Below are 21,689 nucleotides of genomic sequence, written 5' to 3'. Positions count from 1 at the left end.
TAAATATATTAAATGTATTTATTGACGACGTTACATCTTGCTTAATTAGCTAATTACACAGTTTTTAATTACTAATTTTTGCTTACGAAACGCATTAAAGTGCGAATTGCATCATTCTTTCATCACAATTTTGTTTATTAATCTTTAAAAAAATTGTCGGTAATATTCGTTATTATTTTTTTTTATGTTTTTATGCCTTAATTTAATTCGTTTCGTATTTGGCCCACCTTAATTTTGGCAATTATTTCCTTAAAAATCACGGATGAAGCTTTCCGTTAACACTCCTCATCTCTAATGCTGTGTATTTAATCATATATAATTCGAAATATCTCGTGTTTTTCACAAAATTTTCATTAGAATTTCGCGAGAAACATTGCAAAATGTATTGCCGCACGATCATTTTTCGAAGTTGTAACATTTTTTACGAAATTTCCTATCATTTCTTATTGTTAAAAGCATTTGCCAGACTAAAATATATCACAACTGAGATTCGCAACTGGGCAAAACATTTTGGAATGAAATTTGAATATTTATAGGTAATTTTCTTCATTGTTACGTTGAAAAATAAAGAAATGTAGCGTAGAAATTCTATCTGGATAGAATTTTCAACACGGGTCTTCATTGTCTCTTTTAAAAGATTACGTTGAAGCGACTCAGTGAAATACTTTATATAGGAGATTTCTGTACTCGAAGACAGTGTTGCTCTGAAATATCTGATATTTTGCCGATCAATTATTTTTAGTGTGAAAGACATGAAAAGACATTCGTAATCCAGTTAATTACTGATCCACTGGTAGGGCCGTGCCGAATACTTTTGTCGTGCATCTGGCGCCCCTAATTACTAAAAAATTCTACGTGATTTTAATTTTAGAGGGCTCATTTTGGCTCCTCCGAGGTCGGCACTCGGGCCATATGCTTCCAAATCCCCCCTTAGTTATGCTGCCGCTCACTAGTGTCCGAGTGGATATAATCACCAGTGCCGAAACTAGCCATTCTTGTGCCCCGTGCAAGAATTTGCATTTAGGACCCTTGATTAATTAGGTTTAAGGAAATAATAAAACAAATATATGCATTTTGGGTCAGCCTTCCAAGTGGGCCCTGTGCGGGTGCACCCGTTGCACCTGCTTAGTTACGGCACTGATAATCACCGAGCACTTGTCGCGGGTTCGAGTCCCACCAACGAGCTGGCCATGTGAAGTTTTCCGAGATCTCCGCACGTATCTAACACCGAAATAATTTCCCGTGGAAAGTAGTTGTTAGATACGCGGATCCTCTGGGGTGGATCCACCTTGGCAGATCGCCCACATTTGGCATTGGAATTTCCTATTTCCAATCCAGTTTATTGCTATTCAATATTCGATTCACCCTCGAGAAGAATGTAGAATTAAATGGTTAAATCTTGAAATTCGATACAGCTAAATGTAAAAAATATTCACATGCCTTTATATTCTTCAGCATGAATGGTGAAAATCTACTAAATTAAATTTCATGAATTCACACGATAAATATTGCAATTTTCTCTTTTTTAAGTTTCAATTACTTCAAGACAAATCGTTAATCATGATTCTGAATAAAACAAAACAATGCAATTTAATTCCTCGAAACAACAAGCGAATCATTTCTACAGAACCCGAATGCACCTGTAAAAAATGTACTCTTGCAACATGGCGTGCAAATTTACATGTCTAAGGGCAGGCTGATCCGGAAAAACGGCCGAGTCGTGCCAAATATGTGGGCTTTTATGAACGATTTTTGGGCTATAAATCTACGATTTAATATAATTGTTTAAGGTCACCGAATTTTCACGAAATTTCAAACAATCCACCATCGTTTCCTCTGGTATAAATTATCTATGACTCATGCGCTTCTTAGTAACAACTGTTCACAATAGTAACTTCTTGTATAGATGCTTAATTACCATAACTTCGTGACCTTCATCGTTCTCTACAAGTTACTTTAGTTTTGTATTCAACTCTCAGGAAGGAAATTGCCTCTGTACGTATAAACTTACATTCATCTTTATCTTTTCTGTGAAATTTTTCTTTCCCAACCACCGCTGGTTGGGAGATTTTTATTGATAAGTAACATAATATAATGATGTTTTGAAACCCGATTGTGTAGTTGAATTATAATTAGGTCATTACGTTATATACAACTTTTCTCTGCGGGGGTTTAAGTCGTTTGCATAATTGATGTGTTTCTGTAAGAACGAGGATGGGAAATTCATTCCTATGAAGTTAATTGCTTTGATGAATGAACAAATTTGCAGTATTTACGAGTAATGTCTTCGACGTGATCGCAATTTTTATGACAATTTTATGCTATATGCATTTTAAGATTTTAAATAATTTTTAGAACATTTTTATAACAATAAACCATTTAAAATAAATCATTTCGTTATAGTTTGGTCCTTGAATTTTCGATTTCTTATTGTAAACTTAACCACAGTAGGGGGCGCTTTGGGTAGAAAAACATCAATAAAAACGCCCCCTGCTAAAAATTAAAAAGTATTTTTATAAAATTATAGATAATCTTTAATTTAAATCTATAAACAAATATTAAAAAAGATGTCTTATCGATTTATGAATCATTTTTAAAATATTTATTTTTAAATGAATCGTATGACGTAAAGTTATAAATTTTTATCATATGTAAATCATATTATAAATATTCAAAAATTATTTATTTATTATTTTAATACTGAAAAAACCCATAATTTTAATAAAACATGTACGACGAGTGGTCATATTTCCTGCGCATTAGTTACTTAATAGATTACGCCCTTGGAAACGATTTTAACAATGTAACACTTCACAAGGACGACCAAACGAAACGTGACGCTTAAATATGGTATTTTATATAGACGTAATTGTAAAACATTTCTCCCAACCTTAAAAATCTGTGCTATAAAGTCGACAGTCTTGAAGACAGGAGTCTATTATATAACACTTCCTACATAAACATAATTATATATACAGTGGAACTTCGCTTAACGAGCACCTCGCACAACGAGTGTTTCGCATAACAATCAAATAAATTGTGAAAAGTGACTTGCTTAACGAGCGATGTTTCGCATAACGAATGGCGAGGAAAGGGGAAGTTCCGGATGTGCGTATGTTCCATCAGTCCGTGTTTAGAACTCGTTCAGCTAGCATCTCAGTGTCGCTTGTAATCATACATTTTTCCAAACTCGTGTTCACACATATTACGTATAAACATCAACAACCATAGCCCATTATATAATAAACACGCCAAACGATGTGCCAAATTCTTGGGCTACGTAAAGGCTATAATTACATATTAGAAATTAATTAATTTGACTAGAGGTAGGCAGTTATGTTTCCATCTCGTATTAAATTTATTGACCGATTCCAAATTAAATTCCAGAAATGTCTAAATTAAAAATTAATTATTTATAATCATTAAATTTAATACGAGATGGAAACATAACTATCCACTTATCTCTAGTCAAATTAATTAATTTCTAATAGTTAATTATAGCCTTTGCATAGCCCAAGAATTTGGCATATCGTTTGGTGTGTTTATCGGACAAATTATCTGATTTTTTTTTGGTTTCTGCAAATCGAATTCGTATTTCAGGTTGGTTCATTCCGCGCTAGAAGAAAAGATGATGATTCACTCTCCTTAACAATGTTTATTGTATATATTTTTTTAAATGAGCGTTATAAATAAAATATTTGATTGTTTTGTTTGGCACGGGACGCATTATCGCATTTTACATTAATTTCTATAGAAAAAATTGTTTTCCTTAACGAGTGTTTCTCATTACGAGGAAGACTCTGGAACGAATTATGCTCGTTAAGCGAGGTTTCACTGTATATATAATATATTCAACAGTAAAGTATAAAGATATCCGACAAGTTACATATAAACTAAAGAGAACGCGAGTAAAATTGCTGAGAAAAATAACGGTTTATTGATTACTTTCTTTGAACACAAGATGTATAATATAACTTTCGGCCGGAAGCGATAAAGGCGTTAGCGTAATTCTTGGAAAAAATCGGGACGAATCCAGTGCCAGAAACTCCTCAGGAAATGTTTGTGGGGGTCCTTCAGCACCCGGTTGCTCCCATTGTAAGCTGATGAAATCCATAATGGGCTTCATAAGATGCCATCTAAGTGCCCATAAGATGCAAAGAGAAAAAAATGTAAATGATGATAAAAAGTCAATCAATTGAGATCAAATATCTATCAAGGAACCGCGGGATGAGTCTCTTATTGACATTATGGCTCCAGATTCAAATTTGGACTCTCATGATTTATGAAAGTTAACTAGAATCAAATCACCGTTTATCTTGTGGCTCTGTTAGAGAGTAAACTCACTCATAATGGCTAAAACTGAGCATTACGGAGTGGCCAAATCGTAGTATTTGTATAACCAGCGATTTTACTAATATCGAAATTACTGACACGAGAATTTGCCAACAAATTTTTGGAAAGGATTAGCAAATTCCGAGACATTAAGAACAGGATTAGTGAATCGAATGGTGTCGATATTAGCTCTGCTTGAAATTTTTTTTCTCGCATTACTCCATTTATAGTTTGGAAAGAGGTAATACCCGCTTAGATACAAACATGGCGGAGAGTAAAAATCGAACTCGAAAACCAGATTTTTTACTTCTAGAAACAAAATATTTTGCTCCCGAGCAATTTGTTTTGTCCTTCAAATCCTGATGACGGTGATACTGATTTTAATGCATCTGTCGAAGGATGCATTAAAATGAGCATCACTGTCAAATAATCGACTAATCGAGACATGACTATAAACTAATCCATTAAAGAAAAAATTAATAATAAATAAACAGTTATTTTAAAAATAAAAATTCATAAACATTGGTTTTTATTTCCGGATAATGTGGTTGAATTTCTAACATTACTGCAACAGCAATCAAGAGAATCAAATAACGAAAATATGAATACATTAATTAACGTTAATTAAATTTAACTGTTAAATAGCTACATTCTACCCTTAATTTTTAGGATCATATTTTAGTAGTATTTTTGTATTTAGACCATTATAAAATTAGCATAAAAGTAATAAAATCTGTATTTCCAGCAATTAAAAACAAATTTTACATAATTTTTATTAACATATATGTAGAGATTGTTTAGTTAGGCCAGAATTTGGCTTTTTAGTTTTTGTACATGAACTCTAAAATTAGAAAATATATAGAATAGCTTATAAATTAATTTAACTTTTATAGTATTTTAGATAAAAATTATTTAAATATAAAAACTATATAAATATAAAAGAAATCGTCCTCTTTCATTTATGAATTACTTCACTTTCCTTTTGTAATTACAAAAAGTACAAACTGTAGTTCCATTTCAAGAAAAGTAAATATAGTAGGCGGCCGGATGGCCGAGCGGTCAAGTTGGAAGCTTGCCGCTGTGAGGAACCCGGCATCGAATCCAGACTGGGTAGAAAGTCCCCAAGAATATTTCGGGGGGTGGTTCCTCATATCACACTCTAAGTTGGAGTCTCTGCTCTGCCAAATGGCACTACAGAGATAAATAGAGACTGTATTCTAATCATCGGAAGCAGGAAGCGGGTACCGAGTAATCACTGCAATGTACGAGGGGGTGGTTGGGCCCCGTCCCTCACCACCCGGCCGCCCCATTGTCTGCCTGTCCGAACTCATAATGGGCTTACTAAAAGAGGCCCTCTTAGTGCTTACAGGGCGAAAAGAGTTAAAAAAAGCAAATATAATATTTATACAATAATTTATTATAACTACGTAATCAAAATTATATTTTATGAAAGGAGTACAGAATTCTTTTCGCATTCCAAACTAATTTATTGGACGAGATATCTTGAATTAGCATGGTTATATTTATCATTACGGTGCAGGTATGTACCACATTTGTTATTATAATATAATATACATATAATGTCTCATTTTTATACAGTTATCTGTCTGATCACGTGTATATAACAACACGTAATCAGACTAAAAATGAGACATCTATTATATAAATGCTTCACTGCAACGTCTCTCGGTAATCAGATGACCACCGATTGAAAACTGAAAACTACTCCAAAATGTAGGACAATAGACAAAAGCGTAGGACACGTGTTTTACTCATTAAATAAAACTAAGTTATTAGCAAATCTGGTTTACTTTACACCGTAAATCAATGCCTTTATTGTAAACTTTAATTATTTACACGTCAACCTATAAAAAACAGAAAAATTATTAAAATATAAAGCGTTTTTCGCAGTGTAAAATTCCACCCGGACAATGGGCGCAAGGCTAAAATGTAGGATGTGTCTGGGAAAAGACGATGTCTGGTCATTTCTGGTAATTTCATCTCCAAGACTCCAATTTAATTTAATGCATCAGTTCCAGGATGAATATTGTTAAAATAGAATACAGGATTAAGAACTCGGATATAGAAGCATAACAATACACTTCTGTGTCTTGTTTTAACAAGAGTCATTAGTACATTGTTAGTATTTGCCACCAGGCGCGCGACTCTATCCTGTCGCTAATACGGTATATACAGTTGTAGTCTGTATTAATGCATTGTAATTGTTTTCGTCACAGTTATGCAATTATAAAGATATTTAATAATCAGTAAAAAATATTTGTAAAATTAAAACTTCTGGGAAAACGTAGATCTTCCAAACAACAATTTTGTTATGGGGGCGGTCCGTCCCGGATATATGGGTCTATACGTCACCCCCAGGCCACTCATTGTGGGCCTGGCGGAATCCACAATTGGAATGGCCAATTGTCGAGGGATGAGGATTGACATATTCGGGACACAGATCTCCCCGAAAAATTCCAGGCCTATCGAGAGTAGCATTTTGATAGTACAAAGTTATCTATTCAATTATGAATAGTATTTTTATCCCAAATAACTTCATACTTTTTTCCAGAAAGTCCTTTTTCTTTTTATCTTACGAGAAAATAATATTCTGAAGTTGCAACAGTTTACTCATTGCTGTTTCTGTCATTCAAGGTTATAGTGTATCAAATTACGTAATCTACAACAGACGTGACGCCACATATTCCTTTTTCAGTGTTCTCTTTAGGTTAAAGATTCGTGTTTCAGGTAATCTTCCGTATTGTTCTTTTCTTTAATACATTCAACTTAAAGAATAATAAAATAGATCGTGGAGAATACATCACTTCTGATTTCTGATTTCTTCAGTTTCAGTGACATAAATACTAAAATAATGTCTTTCTTCTATGCTCTTCCTTGAATTACCTCAGACACAGAAGTGTCTGAGGTAATTTAAAACTCTAATTGGTGATAAGTCCTTTTATTTCGTCATAGTTGATGTTTGATTCGTTTCACTAATTCTCAATTGACTCTGGCTAAATTGAAACTCACCCTGTTTGAAATGCCTTATGTAAAATATCAAGGGCTTTTTAATAATTTATATTGTAATTATTACAAGATCATGTTACCAAAATTATGAAAATTGAAATCCTTTGTCGACCTTATTATCGAGGGCATTAATATTTTCTTCTGAAATTTGACATATTGTTGAAAATTATACTCTCATTGTACGTTGTGCCAGAATTATCCCGATCGTCTATGATGTTGGGCCCACTAGTACCCAGTGGATAAAACCACAGAACATTGGTTACAGATTTCGCGCTCCAAAGGGCTGACCACGTGAAATTTTCCGGATTTTATTAACCTGACTAACGTTTAAATAAGGACTAAAGTATTCCTGGGTGGCATCCTCTTGTAGCAAATTGCCCACGTGTTGCGTTGCCTTATCCCAATCAAGCTATTTAAGATGCCGAAACACTCTTAAAAGAATATTCATTTTCGGATGAGATTAAAATGAAAAAGTTCTATTATGGAAATGAAAGAAAACTAGAACAACTTTTATAACTTTTAGAAGAAAACTATTCAAACGGAACATTGGCATTATTTTGTTATGCAGTGTATCATAACACTTCAAAAACTACTTTCTGGTTACTAAAAAAAAAATGAGAAGAATGACTAACAACAAAAGTGTGAAGGCCCGGAATACATAAAGACGTGGAAGTCGAAATCTGTTAGTACCAATTTTCATGGAGTGGAAGGCAAATCATTCACACCCAAATTGTCGCACCCAAATCATTCAACACCAACATTCAATTGTCGCATTCAAAGAAATTTTGGGTGCGACAATTTTACTCTCAAGTCACTGGGAGAAATCCGTTTTCGTAACTCGTTCCCATTACAATTTTATAATTGAGATATTTTCTCACAGCAGTTTTCTATATAATCAATTTTACTCACCCTACGTTGAAGGATAAGTATCTTTTTAGTGTAATGTGGATCGGTAATGCGCTCTTTCCTAGAAATATTTAACCTGTTGTCGTGAATGGAAGCGTTTATTCTTTGCATACTTTTGACATAATAATATGTAGATTTATGAAATAATGTTCGTTGGAATGCTCATTTCTGTTGCCTTCTAATACATTTTTTTTAAAGAAAATATTAGGAGCGTTTATCGAGAGAAAATGAAGTCTGTCCAGAGTGAAAATAGAATTTTTACTTTCTTGCTAAATTAAAATGAAAGCTTTTCTTCTTTTCTTTTTATAATGAAAACAGTTTTGGTAGACTTTTGTTGAAGAACATTCCTACTAATATAATTGATATAATTTTAAACATTTTAAAGGGTTTATTTTAGTTTATTTATTTGTTTTCTTTAAGTAATTGATAAAGCATTTAATTTTTTCCCTCCAAACTATTACAATTGTATGATACAATAGCCACTTTCGCGAAATTACTCGATAGTTATAAAGAAAATAACGCAATTTGGAAATTCCTGGTCTTTTAATTCATTGAAAATTCTCGAAAATTTATTTGTAATAATTTCTTGGATGAATTCGAAGCCGGAAATTCAATGTCATGACGTGGGGCGGGTTGCCCGGTCGAAACGGCTTAATACTGCTGGATGAGCAATTTGACAATTTCATTGTTTTATGGCAAAACGATTGATATTTGCCAATTAAAATATTAAAATTTTGAATTTAAAGTTATTAATAAATTAGTAGGCCGGAAAGCTCAGGAATTTTTCGGAAACTGTCTACGTAGGGTCCCATCTCTCGACACACGCCGTCTCATGGTGGGCTGGGCCGAATCCGTAACTGGTTTGCTAAAAAAACAGGGCCTCTTGTTATCCACAGGCAAAAAGTGTTTAAAAAAGCCATTATAATTAAATTAAAATTAAACATATAAAATTATAACTAAACTAAAATTATATGCATTAAATTAATCATATAAAACTATATATACATATATTAATATAGATGGAAATATAATATGTATTATTAAATAAAATAAAATTTTATGTTACAAGCACATTTTTAACTTAGCATATTTGAACGTTTTAATAATTTATATTTTTGTAAAATTTCGAGCCGACGAAATTAAAACCAAACAGACGAACAAGAAGTCTATTGCCATCTAGTGGTCGTAATAAGAAACAAATTTTTAATTGAAAACAACATAAGATAAAAACAAAGTAATGCGTAGAAATAAAATTAATCAATATATTTTAGTCAGAACTTTATTAATATTCCATTTGTTTTAATAAAAATAAAACGAATAGATCATTTGTCAACGTAGCATTAGCGACGTAAACAGTAATGGCGGCCACGAAGTAGATACAGATGTACAACTTTGCTTGAAATTCGTTAAGGGTACGTATGGCGAGAATTACGTCAGAGTATGCAGAGACGTGTTTAAGTTTATTAAATTTGATTTCTTTTACAAATATTACGGAATTTATGTTTATAATACTTGATATTTAACAGAATGAGTCTTGCATAGAATGCTTATGAAGAGGTTTTGGTGGCAGTTACTTTTAGGTCATTTGCTTCTATGTTTAAATACCTGTAGAGTACCTAAAAGTAACATCCACATCAACGAGAATTTTATTTATTTTTCAGGAATCGGATTATCATTAAGCTACTCGTTATATACGGGATGTTTTATATCCTGTTATCATTTATTGTTATATATACTAAATATTGTGTACATACTTTAGAGAAGTTATAGATGTGACTGGATGAACCCGTGCCGTAGAGACGGTAGATCTTCATTCTGGTCGGGATGGGATTCTCGGAACTTTACTCTTCGGTGAAACTTTCCGGGAATTCGACCCGTTTTTATCGTTTGATCGCTCTGTTACGGATCTTGCCAAATCCTCCCAGACGTCCGGAGGTGGCGGAACAATTTACAGAGCAACAGGAAAAGAAAAGGAAGTTGTAAACATTACCAAATGATTTTTCCTAGGCACGGTTGGTAATTTGCTAAGGCTACATCATAATTGTATGAATAAAGATTTTGGACGGGCGGTAGATTGAATCGTTGGAGATCGAGAGATGTTAAATTGTAAAATTTCCTCTTTATTGGAGTTTTAAGAGTTAATGGTCGTGCTCGAATGCATTCGAGTTTTTATTTATCTTTGGGTATACGAGAGTTAAATATTAAAATAATAAAATAACTGCTTTTATGTTCGTCCAATTCCATCGGTGGTGCCGGACAAACTGCTGAAATAAAAATTGGATCGTGATCCCTTTATATCTAATTGTTAAATTAGCCTTGCATTATGTTTTGGCAGTTTATATAGTGTAACAAAATAATGCTGTAAAGTTTCGGAATTATTAAAGAATCTTTTAAATTTTTTTGCTAAGGGAACAAATGTGAATAGTTTTTCTAAGAGCTATCTTAGCAACAATAAGGTTGTGAAACATGCTAAGATTGTTTTAAATATTTAAATTCTGAAACCTCCTTTCCGTGAGTAAGAGTGCGATTCTTGTGATTTTTCTTCTCGGCTGCATTGTAATTATTAATTCTTTAATTATTTATTTGCGGTGTAAAGTACTGTCATGCTTATTTTAATAATGTAGATGTGAAGTTGCTCCAGACAAAGGAAATATTAAAGTAACCAAACTTGGAATTTCATAAATGTGTAAAATATTACAAACTCTGTAAAAAAAATTAAAGTTGATGACTTTTATTTACTTTGATCTAGAAAATTTTGAATCGTAAATGAATAATTTATGCTACTAAATTGAAAAAAGTCACTGATTTAAAATTAGATTTAGATTTATATTTATATTGTGTGTATGTTCTTGAAAATGTTTTGTGTAATTCAGGTTGAGAAATGCTGCTGTAGATGTTATTGTTGATAAGAAACACGTGATTACACAATGGGCAGAAATTTCAACAGAATAATAAGTAATATCTATAAATCTATTAATCAATGAAATTAGTCACTAAAATGTATATTTATATTCTCATTAAATGTGACTGATGTTTATAGCATCATCTTAATCATTGAGATGATAAACTTAATACCTAAATCTAAGATTTACTTATAAAATTAATATATTTTATTAGGAATATTTTATCTTTTCTCTCTCATATATATTTTTATTACAATGTAAAGTTTTATTATTGGATATCCAGATGTCAATTCTGATTCATTTTTACTTGAGAATTTATTTGAAAACCCATTATGATTCTATAGCATTTCTTTTTGTAAATTCTTAAATTTCTGAATAATTTTTTTAACTTATTTTTTTATTGTCAAATTTTAAAATTTTTTAGAAATTTCAATATTTTATGTTAAAATTAGAATGTATCTTTATGAAAATGGAATGAGTTTGTTTCATTTTGTATTTTACTTTAATAATTTGATTCAGAACTTTAAGAATTGTGTCTGTAGATGAAGCTTTGAGGTATTGTTTATGGTTTGGTGGCGACATGGTGCTATGATGGAGTTCTGCTACGTTTGTCATTCTCTGCTTTGTGTTAAACTGTGGGTGTACACTTCTGATCAAGCAACACTTTTCGGAGTTGAATGATGATTGGCTTCAATGTATGATGATGATATGCCGACTTGGTTGCCGGTCAGAGTTTGACTATAAACCGACATTCTCATTGACCCCAGTGATGGCTAGAGACCTTGAAACTCTATGCCATTGACGGTCTGTAAACTATCTTTTAAACTTTTGGCTTCGTCCTGAAATAAATTTCTAAAAATGTTTGTCTATATATAAAAATTATATTATCTTAACTCAATGCTGACTTCTTTTTGGATCATTCTTTCTTTTTATCTGTTTAAATTCACACGAAATTTAAAATTTTAATGATTTGTAAACAGTTTTTTGTATTTCGGTTGTTTCTTTTGAATTCTTGTTATTCTTTATTGTTTTCTTTTGTTGAATCTGATGAAAGCTCTAAGGCTTGAGTTTTTTTTTTAACTAGAATTAGATTTTGAAGATAGCCTGCTTTTTAGTGTTTAGGTTTGGATTGGAAGTCTTGGCAATTTTTAATGGGTCCCAGATCCGTTTGTGGGCCGTCCCTAATACCTAGTCGCTCTGTTGTGGGCTTGGCCGAATCCCAGAAGTATGATTAAAAAGATGCTTTTGATGTTCTTGAGACAGAAAGGGGGAGTGATTATTTAATACAAATATTATATACCTCTAATAATGGCCATCTTCCAATTTTAAGGAGTGACCATTATTCAGAAATGTTTAACAAACAGAACCTTTAATTAACAGTCAGGACTCACAATGGCAATTTTGTATGGTTCCCTCCGTGGTCATCAAAATATGACTCTAGTATTAAACAATTTAAGTCAGAAACTTCACAAGTAATGTTTTAATGGAAAAACACAATAAAAAGCATTGTTTTCCTATGTTAAAGAGTTTTTTGGAGTTTTTGTTTTGTATTTTTTAAACCAATACGTCACCAACTGCTGTAAATAATCGGGCTAACTTTTGGATATATACAATTAAAGATTATAAATAAATTTGGCACTTGAGGTAGGCGTTAGGAGTCATCTCTTATTAAAATTAATAATTATAATAATTTAAAATAATTTTTATTTACGGCAGTTGGTGATGTATTGGCTTAATGTTATCAGGTTTAGTGAGTGTTTATTTGTATTTTTTAAATTTTGATACAAATTTATTTTTCTAATCAAATATATCATTTGTCATGGAAAATGTTTTTAACGTTAGTTTTATGTAACTGATAGAGAAAGAGAGAGAATTATTTGAAAATGACAGTTGCTAGTTTGTAGATTCAGTTGTTTTCAATGAAACAACCAAATCATATATAACAATATATCATTGTTTCAAACCAGACTCTCAGATTAATTTTTGTTAAGTCACTTTTAGGCCACCCTGTATTTATGAATTCAACTTTTAATTCTTAAAAGAAACATATATTTAAGAAAATAATTGAGATTTTCTTCAGAATAATAACTGATTTTCGTATAAAATACTTTGAAGCTTTAAATGGAGTGTAATTGAATAGAATTTTATTTAAATATCATTAAAAACAATTCTGTTAAAATATTTAATTATTTAATATTAATATAACTATGTTATTTTAAGGCTAATTTCTAGAATGGAAAATCCTGACGATATTGCAATCCGCTTTGGAGATGAAGCTTTGCAGCAGCAGCACCAGAAACGCTTAAGGTAATAATAAAATACACTTGAATGTACAGTATTTGTAATTTATGTAATTGTTAATACTCTTTGTTACTTTTTTCAAGGCATCCTCTGGCTGTGCTTTTCCAGCTTTTATTTCGAGTTTCAGCCTTGCTTATTTATTTATTTTGTGGTTGGTTCAGTGATAGTTTTGTAACGTGTTTTGTTTTTATTATATTATTATTATCAATGGATTTTTGGACTGTAAAGAATGTCACGGGAAGATTACTAGTGGGTTTACGGTGGTGGAATTACATAGATGATAACGGGCAGAGTCACTGGGTTTTTGAATCTAGAAAGGTTTGTCATTTAATATCTTAAATTATAATCAAAATCTTTCAAAACAATGACATTTATAATTATTGTTATTTTCAGAAAGATGACATTAGAGTCACAAATGTTATCGAATCCCAAGTGTTTTGGATTTCTCTCATAGTAACACCAATATTATGGTTTGTGTTCCTTCTTTTTGCATTATTTGGTGCTAGATTAAAATGGCTGGTAAGTATTTTTAAATCAATTACAAATTTAATGTACAAATTACTTTAAATTTCATAAATATTTACTATTTTTTCACACAGTTGGTGGATTGTGTTGGGTTATGCTTAAATGGAGCGAATGTGTATGGTTATCTGAGATGTAAACTTGGTGATGGAAAAAGTATACGTGATTCCGCTTCTGCATTTCTTACACCAAAACTTTTTACAAATGTAAGTATTCTTATTTTTTTTTCAAATTTTAAGAAAATTTAATGTCATAATTTTAAAATTGTAATGAAACAGTACAGTGTCAACATTGTGATTAATCTTTAACCCTTATTTTGCCATTTGCCACGCCCCCTTATTTTGTAAAACGGCCAAGGGCAAAATAGGTGAATCAGGCAATATTATTTTAAAAATTCACCAAAAATTAAATTATTATTCTATTCATATGAAAAAAATCACATATATTTATCAATATAGTTAGTTTTAAATATGACATTTTTCAATAAAGTTTGTTTGAAAAATTTATGAGAAAAAAAAAATATCATATGATAACTGACATTCAAACTCGAAAATTTGTTACTTTTTGTCAAAATTAACATTGTCTGGCTACTTCATTCTTATTGTCACTGAGCCAGAAGGACATAGAATATTGTTCTGTACAATTTGATATAACATTTATACATGTATGTGTATTCATTGTGAAATTATCGCAAATTATATCAAACATTTGTTCGAAATCTGAACTTTATTCTGCTTTCAAATAATATAATGAACTAATATACTTTATTCATTTCATATCAAACAAGATTATATATTTTTGTAATAAACATATGATTACCAGTAGCAATAGATGTAACATTTGCTGATATTTTAAATTTAAAAAAAAATTAAAAATTAAAAAAATATATAAAATATCAGAACTGAAGGTCATAACTTAAATATTTATAATGCATTAACATATTATAGCTGAATAAACTTATTATAGCATTAATGAACTTATTATAGTAATATTATTGCACGAATATGCTAAAAATGAAATAAAAAATTATCAGAAAATGAAAAATTAAGAAAAAAGACTGATAATTAAAATTTTTTAAGTCAACAAAACACCACCTGGACAAAAATATGTGAAACAGACGATAAACAAGACAATGCCATCAAGTGCTGACATCTGTTGTCGATAAATGTTATAAAAATCGATTGTTAACAGGGTAACGATCAATCGGTACCCTGGCGGTTTTACTAAACAATTAGGGTAACAATAGATCGGTACCCTGGCCGGGTAAGGGTTAAGCAAGTATTTCAGTTCAGAATTAAATGAATTTCTTCAAGCTTAACAAAGTTATAAACAATGAATAAAAATTGAATGTAGATGAATGTTGAAATCACAGAACAGAGTGAGTAGATCTTGTTCCTACTTTTTTATGGATACAGATACTTATGAAGTAGACACAGTTGACTAATATTCAATAGGAAATATTTTCAGTTTAAAAGTTATGGTGGCTTGCGACAAAAACTTTATTGAGCTGGTGAAAAAAGAGATCTTTTTATATGATTAGTCTTGAAGAGAATATCGTGATAAAATTAAAATAATAATATATGGACAGAGATTTTGGAAGAATTAGAAATTGTACAATTTTAATTTCAATTACTATTGGATGAAATAATTACAGTGGAAAATATCAGTGATCAAGTATCTCACTATTCTATAGTGAACAAAATGAAATGGACGAAATTTCCATGTAATCACTCATTGTTCACTTAATAACCAATGGACATTTAAGTGAAATGTTTTCAAATAAAAATTATGTTCAGAACAGAGGTGCCTAATGCAATCAGCCATAGAGGATTAGGTGAGAAATTACAATATCTGGAATACAATAATTGAATATGTGAGCACAAAGTTTTGGCTCTATGGAAGGTGTATGATAAGTCCTCCATAGAGCAAAAACTTTGTGTTAATATATTCAATTGTAATATAAGGACAAAAAGCAAATCACTAAACTGGAAAACAAGTTAAAGATTTTGATTTCCTACATGTAATAAAATAATTACATGCTATTCTATTAATTATTTTAATACTTGGTAATCTGACATATGTGGGATGGGAAAGGCATTGGATTAAGAAGATTGCCCAATTATTGGAAAATGAATTCAGTAGCACGTAAATAAATTTGATGGCGTATAGTCAACTATTAATGTTGCAGCAAAACACAAGTTGGAGTACTAATCAAAACATTTGAGTGTGCTGTTGTCACCTTTAATCAGTGCTGTCAAGTTTGTGGATTCCCACTGAACTTAGTGGGAGGTACAATATTTTTGATGGAAAACTTTGAGGACTGATATTTATATTTCTAGTGTTGTATTATAAGATATTGTACCTTTTTTTTGAGCAGCCTATGATATCAAGCCTAGCAATTTTTAATATTGTGTTCAATATCATGTCACATTCTTGTGGGAGTGTTTAAATTTAGTGGGTACTGGAGTTTGAACAAGCAGAAAGCTTGTCTATGACACAGCAATGGTGCCAGTAATACTGAGATTGACTAATACTGGATATATCAAACTAGTAAGTGGCCAGATTGCCGAGATTGTACTTTATATGCATTTAATTGTATTTTTTTTTTTTGTCATTTGTTTTTATGGGGCATATTGTTTTGTTGGAGATAGTAATCTCTCTTTTGCTATATATTGGTGTGCAAAACTTAAGCAACAATGTAATTTTTAAGCAGACAGCCATGAAATTGTAGAAAAGATTTCCATTAGAAAATAATAATAGAAATGTTAAAATTATCAGAAGCCTATTTAATAGTGCATTCTTTATTAATAGTATCAATCATGTTTAATATTTCAAAATAATAATAATTTAAATTATATCTTTACAGATAATGGAAACTTTCACTCCGAAAAAGAACGAGCCACCGAGAATTCCGCAACAGATCTAATGCTCCGTGTCGCATAGATACTAAAGTGCGGAACGTCATCCGAAACTGTACAGTCCTTTATTAATATATAATCGATTCATTCGTACAAACCGATATATGTATATTTAGAAGCCGAAATGTTGACAAATAAAACAGTTTTATAAAATCTTAAATTGATGTTAAGGATTGAACAGGTGAATTAATTACTGTAAATAAGTAAATCTGCACAATAAAATTTTATTTTCGGGTATAAAAATATACATCTCAAGTATAAAATAATGTAAAACGATTGATACCAGAATAAATTCAATATGCTTGTTTCAAATATTTTTTTTTTGTAATTTTGAAAAATCGTTACACACTCAGTTTTGAAAATTTGGCAACAATCTCAATATCTGAAGATAAGTTTTTTAATTCAAAATATCACAATGAATTTAAAATTCATCAAAATTGCATTTTTTTTCATTTATATGTACATTGTGAGTGTATGTGCTATTAAAACTTGAATTTCATTTTGCAAACTGACAGTTTCTTAAAAATTCAAACCTTATCCACATTTGATATGGCTTGGAAACAGTTTACGATATAGTTCATTTCTATACAAAAAGAGTTTTGTAAATGTGCACAAAAAAAATAGATAAATGTAACCGAGAAGATAGAAATATTGAACAACTGATCACAACTGGATGATTATACTGTAAACAATGACATATTGCAATGGAGGAAAATACAAATTATCACATTACTTTCCGAGGACGGTGAACACTTCGTAATCTAACACTGTAAAATTATAATCTCCCATCAGCAGAGTCGAAGATGCTTTTTCGCCGTCGTAGGAATGCGGAAGATTGGAATAACTTTCTAGGTTGGCATTGCAGTTATTGGCAATGCACAAGTCTGCTCCAGCACCAAAAATGGGACCGTATTCTGGATGGTGGGCAATGGCAAATATCTTCTTGACCACGTCAAACTTGGTCGGCGGGACGTCTACATTATTTACGAGAGTAAACAGGAATGCTTTCTCGGACGGCACATATCGCCACCTGCCGCTAGTTTTGCCCCACGGCACGTCGCTGAAACCCCCACACAATTCACCTCTGGTACCGAGCGCAATGACGAAGGTGGGACCGTGGCCGTCGCAGTGATGGTGGAAGGAGTCGGCCGAGTAGCCGTGAGTGGACGCGCGATATAACAAATGCCACATTTGCTTGGGAACACCATACCAAGCGTTCAAGATTCTTTGAAAATGTAATTTATCGCCAGTCAAAAGCTGCGATCCCTGAAACAATTTCAGTGACGTGCGGGGTTGGATTCTTTTATCTTCAGTGTGCGAAAACTTACTGGGAAGAGCTGCAAAACGGTACCTCTCTAATGACAATTCCATGGGAACTGCACCGGTCGGTTCCACTTCTTCTGCAAACACCTGACTGTCGATCAACAACAGTCGTACATGATTAATGACGCCGGAAAGTTGCTGACTCACTCTCGCTCTTTCTTCTTCGGTCCAATGTGCTGTGGGTTGAGTCACGCCTGCCTGATGCTTGGCCCATGACAGAACAGCTCTCCAGACGTCTTCTTCTTCCATGGCCAAGAAATCAGAAGAAATCAAATGAATCAGGGCCTCTTTCGGCAGATTGAGAAATGCAGTCGTCCTGACACACTCCATGCAGTTCTCGCCTATAAATGCGGTACACCTGTCGACAAACGAGTGGGCGCCTTTATTTCCGGGAACTCTGTGTTCCAAATCGAGGGCGGCAGCCAAGAATGTACAGGCATTATGTATGGACAGAGTGCTGTTGGTGTGATCCTCGCAGCTGAGTCGCAACTCCTCAACGCCCAATTCCTGAGCGATGGCCAGTGTCTCGAACACCATACTGTCCTGAAGAACAATCTTTCCGGTATACACATAAAACATAACGTCGCGGAACACTTCTGGCTTGGCGTGCGGCAACCTGATGGGCGTGGGATTACCGGGAGGTGCCGGAGACACCGTGGAACCTGGAACCTTACAAATTTCTCCCCTCTTGACATTTTGAAAACTGGTACATCTCATTCTCAGCACGAGTCTGTGGGCATAGACAGGTAACTCATCTCTACCCACGATGAAAACTATGTCGGCAGAATCTCGATCTTCAGCCAATCTCTGCAGATCTTCCAAGAGGCGTGGTACACCTGCAAGGGTTTTATCGGCGAAGTGGATGGTCGTCGGCGTCATTCTAGCTCCCATGTTAACCAACTATGAATTATATCACTTAACACCACATTCGAGAACCCAGAAAGGTCCCTTCACTTCCCTTCCGGCTTAAAATCGCTCCTCAAGTAACACATTTCTCCACAATCAATTCGAAACAAAAACTATCACCAAAACATCAATAACAATAAACACTCAAACTCGAACTTTCCGTCTATTCACTGCGAGCTACGCCAAGAGTTTATTGGCCTCTTCGCAGAATTAAAATTAAAACCCAATCTCAAATCGTCCGTTAAATTAAATAAATAACAATTTATAAAATTATATTTTAAAATTTATTTAAACTATTTGGGAACATTTCTCGAAGAAGTAAGATCACGGTTGGATTTTTAACCAATCGCACTCCTTCCGACCATTTAGTGCGGAATGATTGTTTATCAGTTGTCATAAGACGACAAAATGGATGCCGCTAAATTGTCGGAGGAAAAGTTAAGGGAAGCTTCGTGCTTCGGAGACGAAGAAGCCGTTAGAAAATTAATCGAAAGAGGCGTTAATATTAACGCTCAGCACGAAATTAACGGTTGGTAAGTATTTGGCTAAGATAATTAACATTTGTGCGTTAATTATTGACGAAACACCTTCATCAATTCAATCACTCTTATCAATTTGATTGTTTAATAAACTGAATAAACGCCTTAATCTCAATAATCGCCTTTTATATCTCTTACTATTATTAAAGGTGTTATTCAGGTGATTAAACCCCGATAAATCAATGTTTTGTTTATTCAATGTCATTTAATTAAGTAGAAGTTGCTTTTAGATAAGTCATGCGTATTTAAATATATGAAATTGATCTAAAAGTAACTTCTAACATCCCCCATTTCCGTACGAATTTCGGTATTTCCTGTATTCTGCACAATATCTTGCACATTGACAGTTGCAATTCATAAAATCAGCTGTTCGTAGGTCATAAATTATTATAAAGTTGAGTTAAAATTTCTTTATTTATTCCCCTAAAATGACTTGTCGTGTGTTATGTCTGATCCGTTATTCTTCAAAATTGTCATCAAGATTACGCTGGGATGTTGACGTGATTTTAAAGTGATGTCATATAACGACATCGTTAATTAGTTATTTAAATTTGCATTTATTTGTTTTGTGTGCTTGAATCCTCTGCTTTTTGTATATGACGTACATAAAATTTTATTCCAAAATAGACAACAAATTAACAATAACTATTACTTTACCAGTACATGCTTTTTAACTTTCCTCATTTTGAAGAATTTTTATTTTTTATTTTTTCTATTCTTTCTTGAGTTTCTGAAGATGAGCATAAACTTTGACATTTCCACTTCAAATAAAACATATTCTCATTAGTTTGTTTATGTATGATGCATTCATCGACGACTACTAATGTTGACGTCTCTCTTGGGAATAAAATACGTTTTACTGTATTTAATGTGTCAAAGTGCACCATACAGGTTTTGAAATGGTGATAAGACGTATTTGGTGTCTTGCTTGGGTTTTCTTTATTCTAGCATTTTCATTTTTTTTTCTTGTAGTCTCACATTTTAACAGAAATGGGCTGTGGAATCGTTTGTCTCCTTGGTCAAATAAATTAGCTTATTATTGACATCCTTCGCTAACAATGTTTTCTGTATGAAACACTATATACTGGATGCAAAAATATACCTGAATAAGTAATATTTAAGTAAGTACGGAAAACATGGTTGTGACATATAGGTATGGGGATGGTGTGAGGAAACAAAAGCAATGTAAGATAACGTTATCTGAAAGATTGTTTAACTCTCTTAATCTTTTAAGAGAGGAGAATATTAGGGTTTTTTGGTTTTAAAAATCTGTTTTTTGAAGAAATTTGTATAATTGAAAACTGGGTTTTCCCAAGTAAAAATACTGGTTTTTGAGCCTACGCTTAAAACATAAAAATTAATTATTTGATTAAAAACATCAACATTTTGACACAAAATTGTCTCTGATATAAAATGGGAATATTGTTAAATACTAAGTTTCATAAAATTAACTACAAAACCTACGCCTAAAAAGCGTCCAATCTGGCTCAATTCAAGCTCTGAATGAGGTGGTTGGGACCTTATCAGAGCTGTAGAGCAAAAAGTCAAAGAAATCATACCTCTACAAGCTACCCTTTGCGAGTACAGCCCTCAAAATCAGGTCGTGCGAGATGGATTACATAAATATCTTCAAAAACTTGAAAAAAGTGACTTCGTCCAGCACTAGGACACTAAAGAAGTAGTTTTTAGTATTAGAGGGTACAAACAGAAGAATGAAAAATTTAGATTTATTATTTAATGCTTTAAAGATCATTAAACCCAGCTCAGTAGCAAGTGAGAGAGTTTTTTCTATTTCTGGCAATTTTGTGTGCAAAATAAGGACATGGTTGAGCAATAGATCTATAGACGTTCTTTGCTTTCTAAAATCATATTTTCTTAGGAAAAATAAGAAATAAAATAATATTTTGTAGGCAGTCATTGTTGTTTGTTTTTCTTGATGGTTTTTTTTATATGGAGTAAATTTTATATTTTAATGTGATATTCTAGCATTTTTTTTTTTTTTTTTTTTTCGT

At 32.3% G+C, this 21,689-nt stretch overlaps 3 protein-coding genes across 3 annotated transcripts in view; 2 read left to right on the top strand and 1 right to left on the bottom strand.

The window, feature by feature from the left end:
• Positions 1-9,541: 9,541 nt before the first annotated feature.
• On the top strand, positions 9,542-17,069 carry LOC136971852 (uncharacterized Golgi apparatus membrane protein-like protein CG5021). The gene is made up of 6 exons (XM_067266354.1): positions 9,542-9,677; positions 13,389-13,475; positions 13,553-13,787; positions 13,863-13,988; positions 14,069-14,197; positions 16,858-17,069. The coding sequence occupies exons 2-6, from the start codon at positions 13,402-13,404 to the stop codon at positions 16,915-16,917; spliced, it is 624 nt and encodes a 207-aa protein (XP_067122455.1). The 5' UTR covers positions 9,542-9,677; positions 13,389-13,401; the 3' UTR covers positions 16,918-17,069.
• A 44-nt stretch (positions 17,070-17,113) lies between these two features.
• Positions 17,114-19,347, bottom strand: LOC136971850 (kelch-like protein 1). Its single transcript, XM_067266352.1, has one exon. The coding sequence runs from the start codon at positions 19,121-19,123 to the stop codon at positions 17,639-17,641; it is 1,485 nt and encodes a 494-aa protein (XP_067122453.1). The 5' UTR covers positions 19,124-19,347; the 3' UTR covers positions 17,114-17,638.
• A 165-nt stretch (positions 19,348-19,512) lies between these two features.
• LOC136971851 (ankyrin repeat domain-containing protein 40-like) overlaps positions 19,513-21,689 on the top strand; it is a 38,299-nt gene continuing 36,122 nt past the window's right edge. The window contains exon 1 of the mRNA XM_067266353.1: positions 19,513-19,671. Coding sequence (XP_067122454.1) covers positions 19,547-19,671 — 125 coding nt within the window. The 5' untranslated portion in view covers positions 19,513-19,546. The remainder of the gene's footprint in view (positions 19,672-21,689) is intronic.

This window comes from Centruroides vittatus, unplaced genomic scaffold (genome assembly GCF_030686945.1).
Source record: "Centruroides vittatus isolate TY-2023 unplaced genomic scaffold, ASM3068694v2 contig_273, whole genome shotgun sequence".
Taxonomy (NCBI): Eukaryota; Metazoa; Arthropoda; class Arachnida; order Scorpiones; family Buthidae; genus Centruroides; species Centruroides vittatus.
Note: the sequence above shows the minus strand (reverse complement) of the source record. Positions and strands in the feature narration are given on the sequence as shown.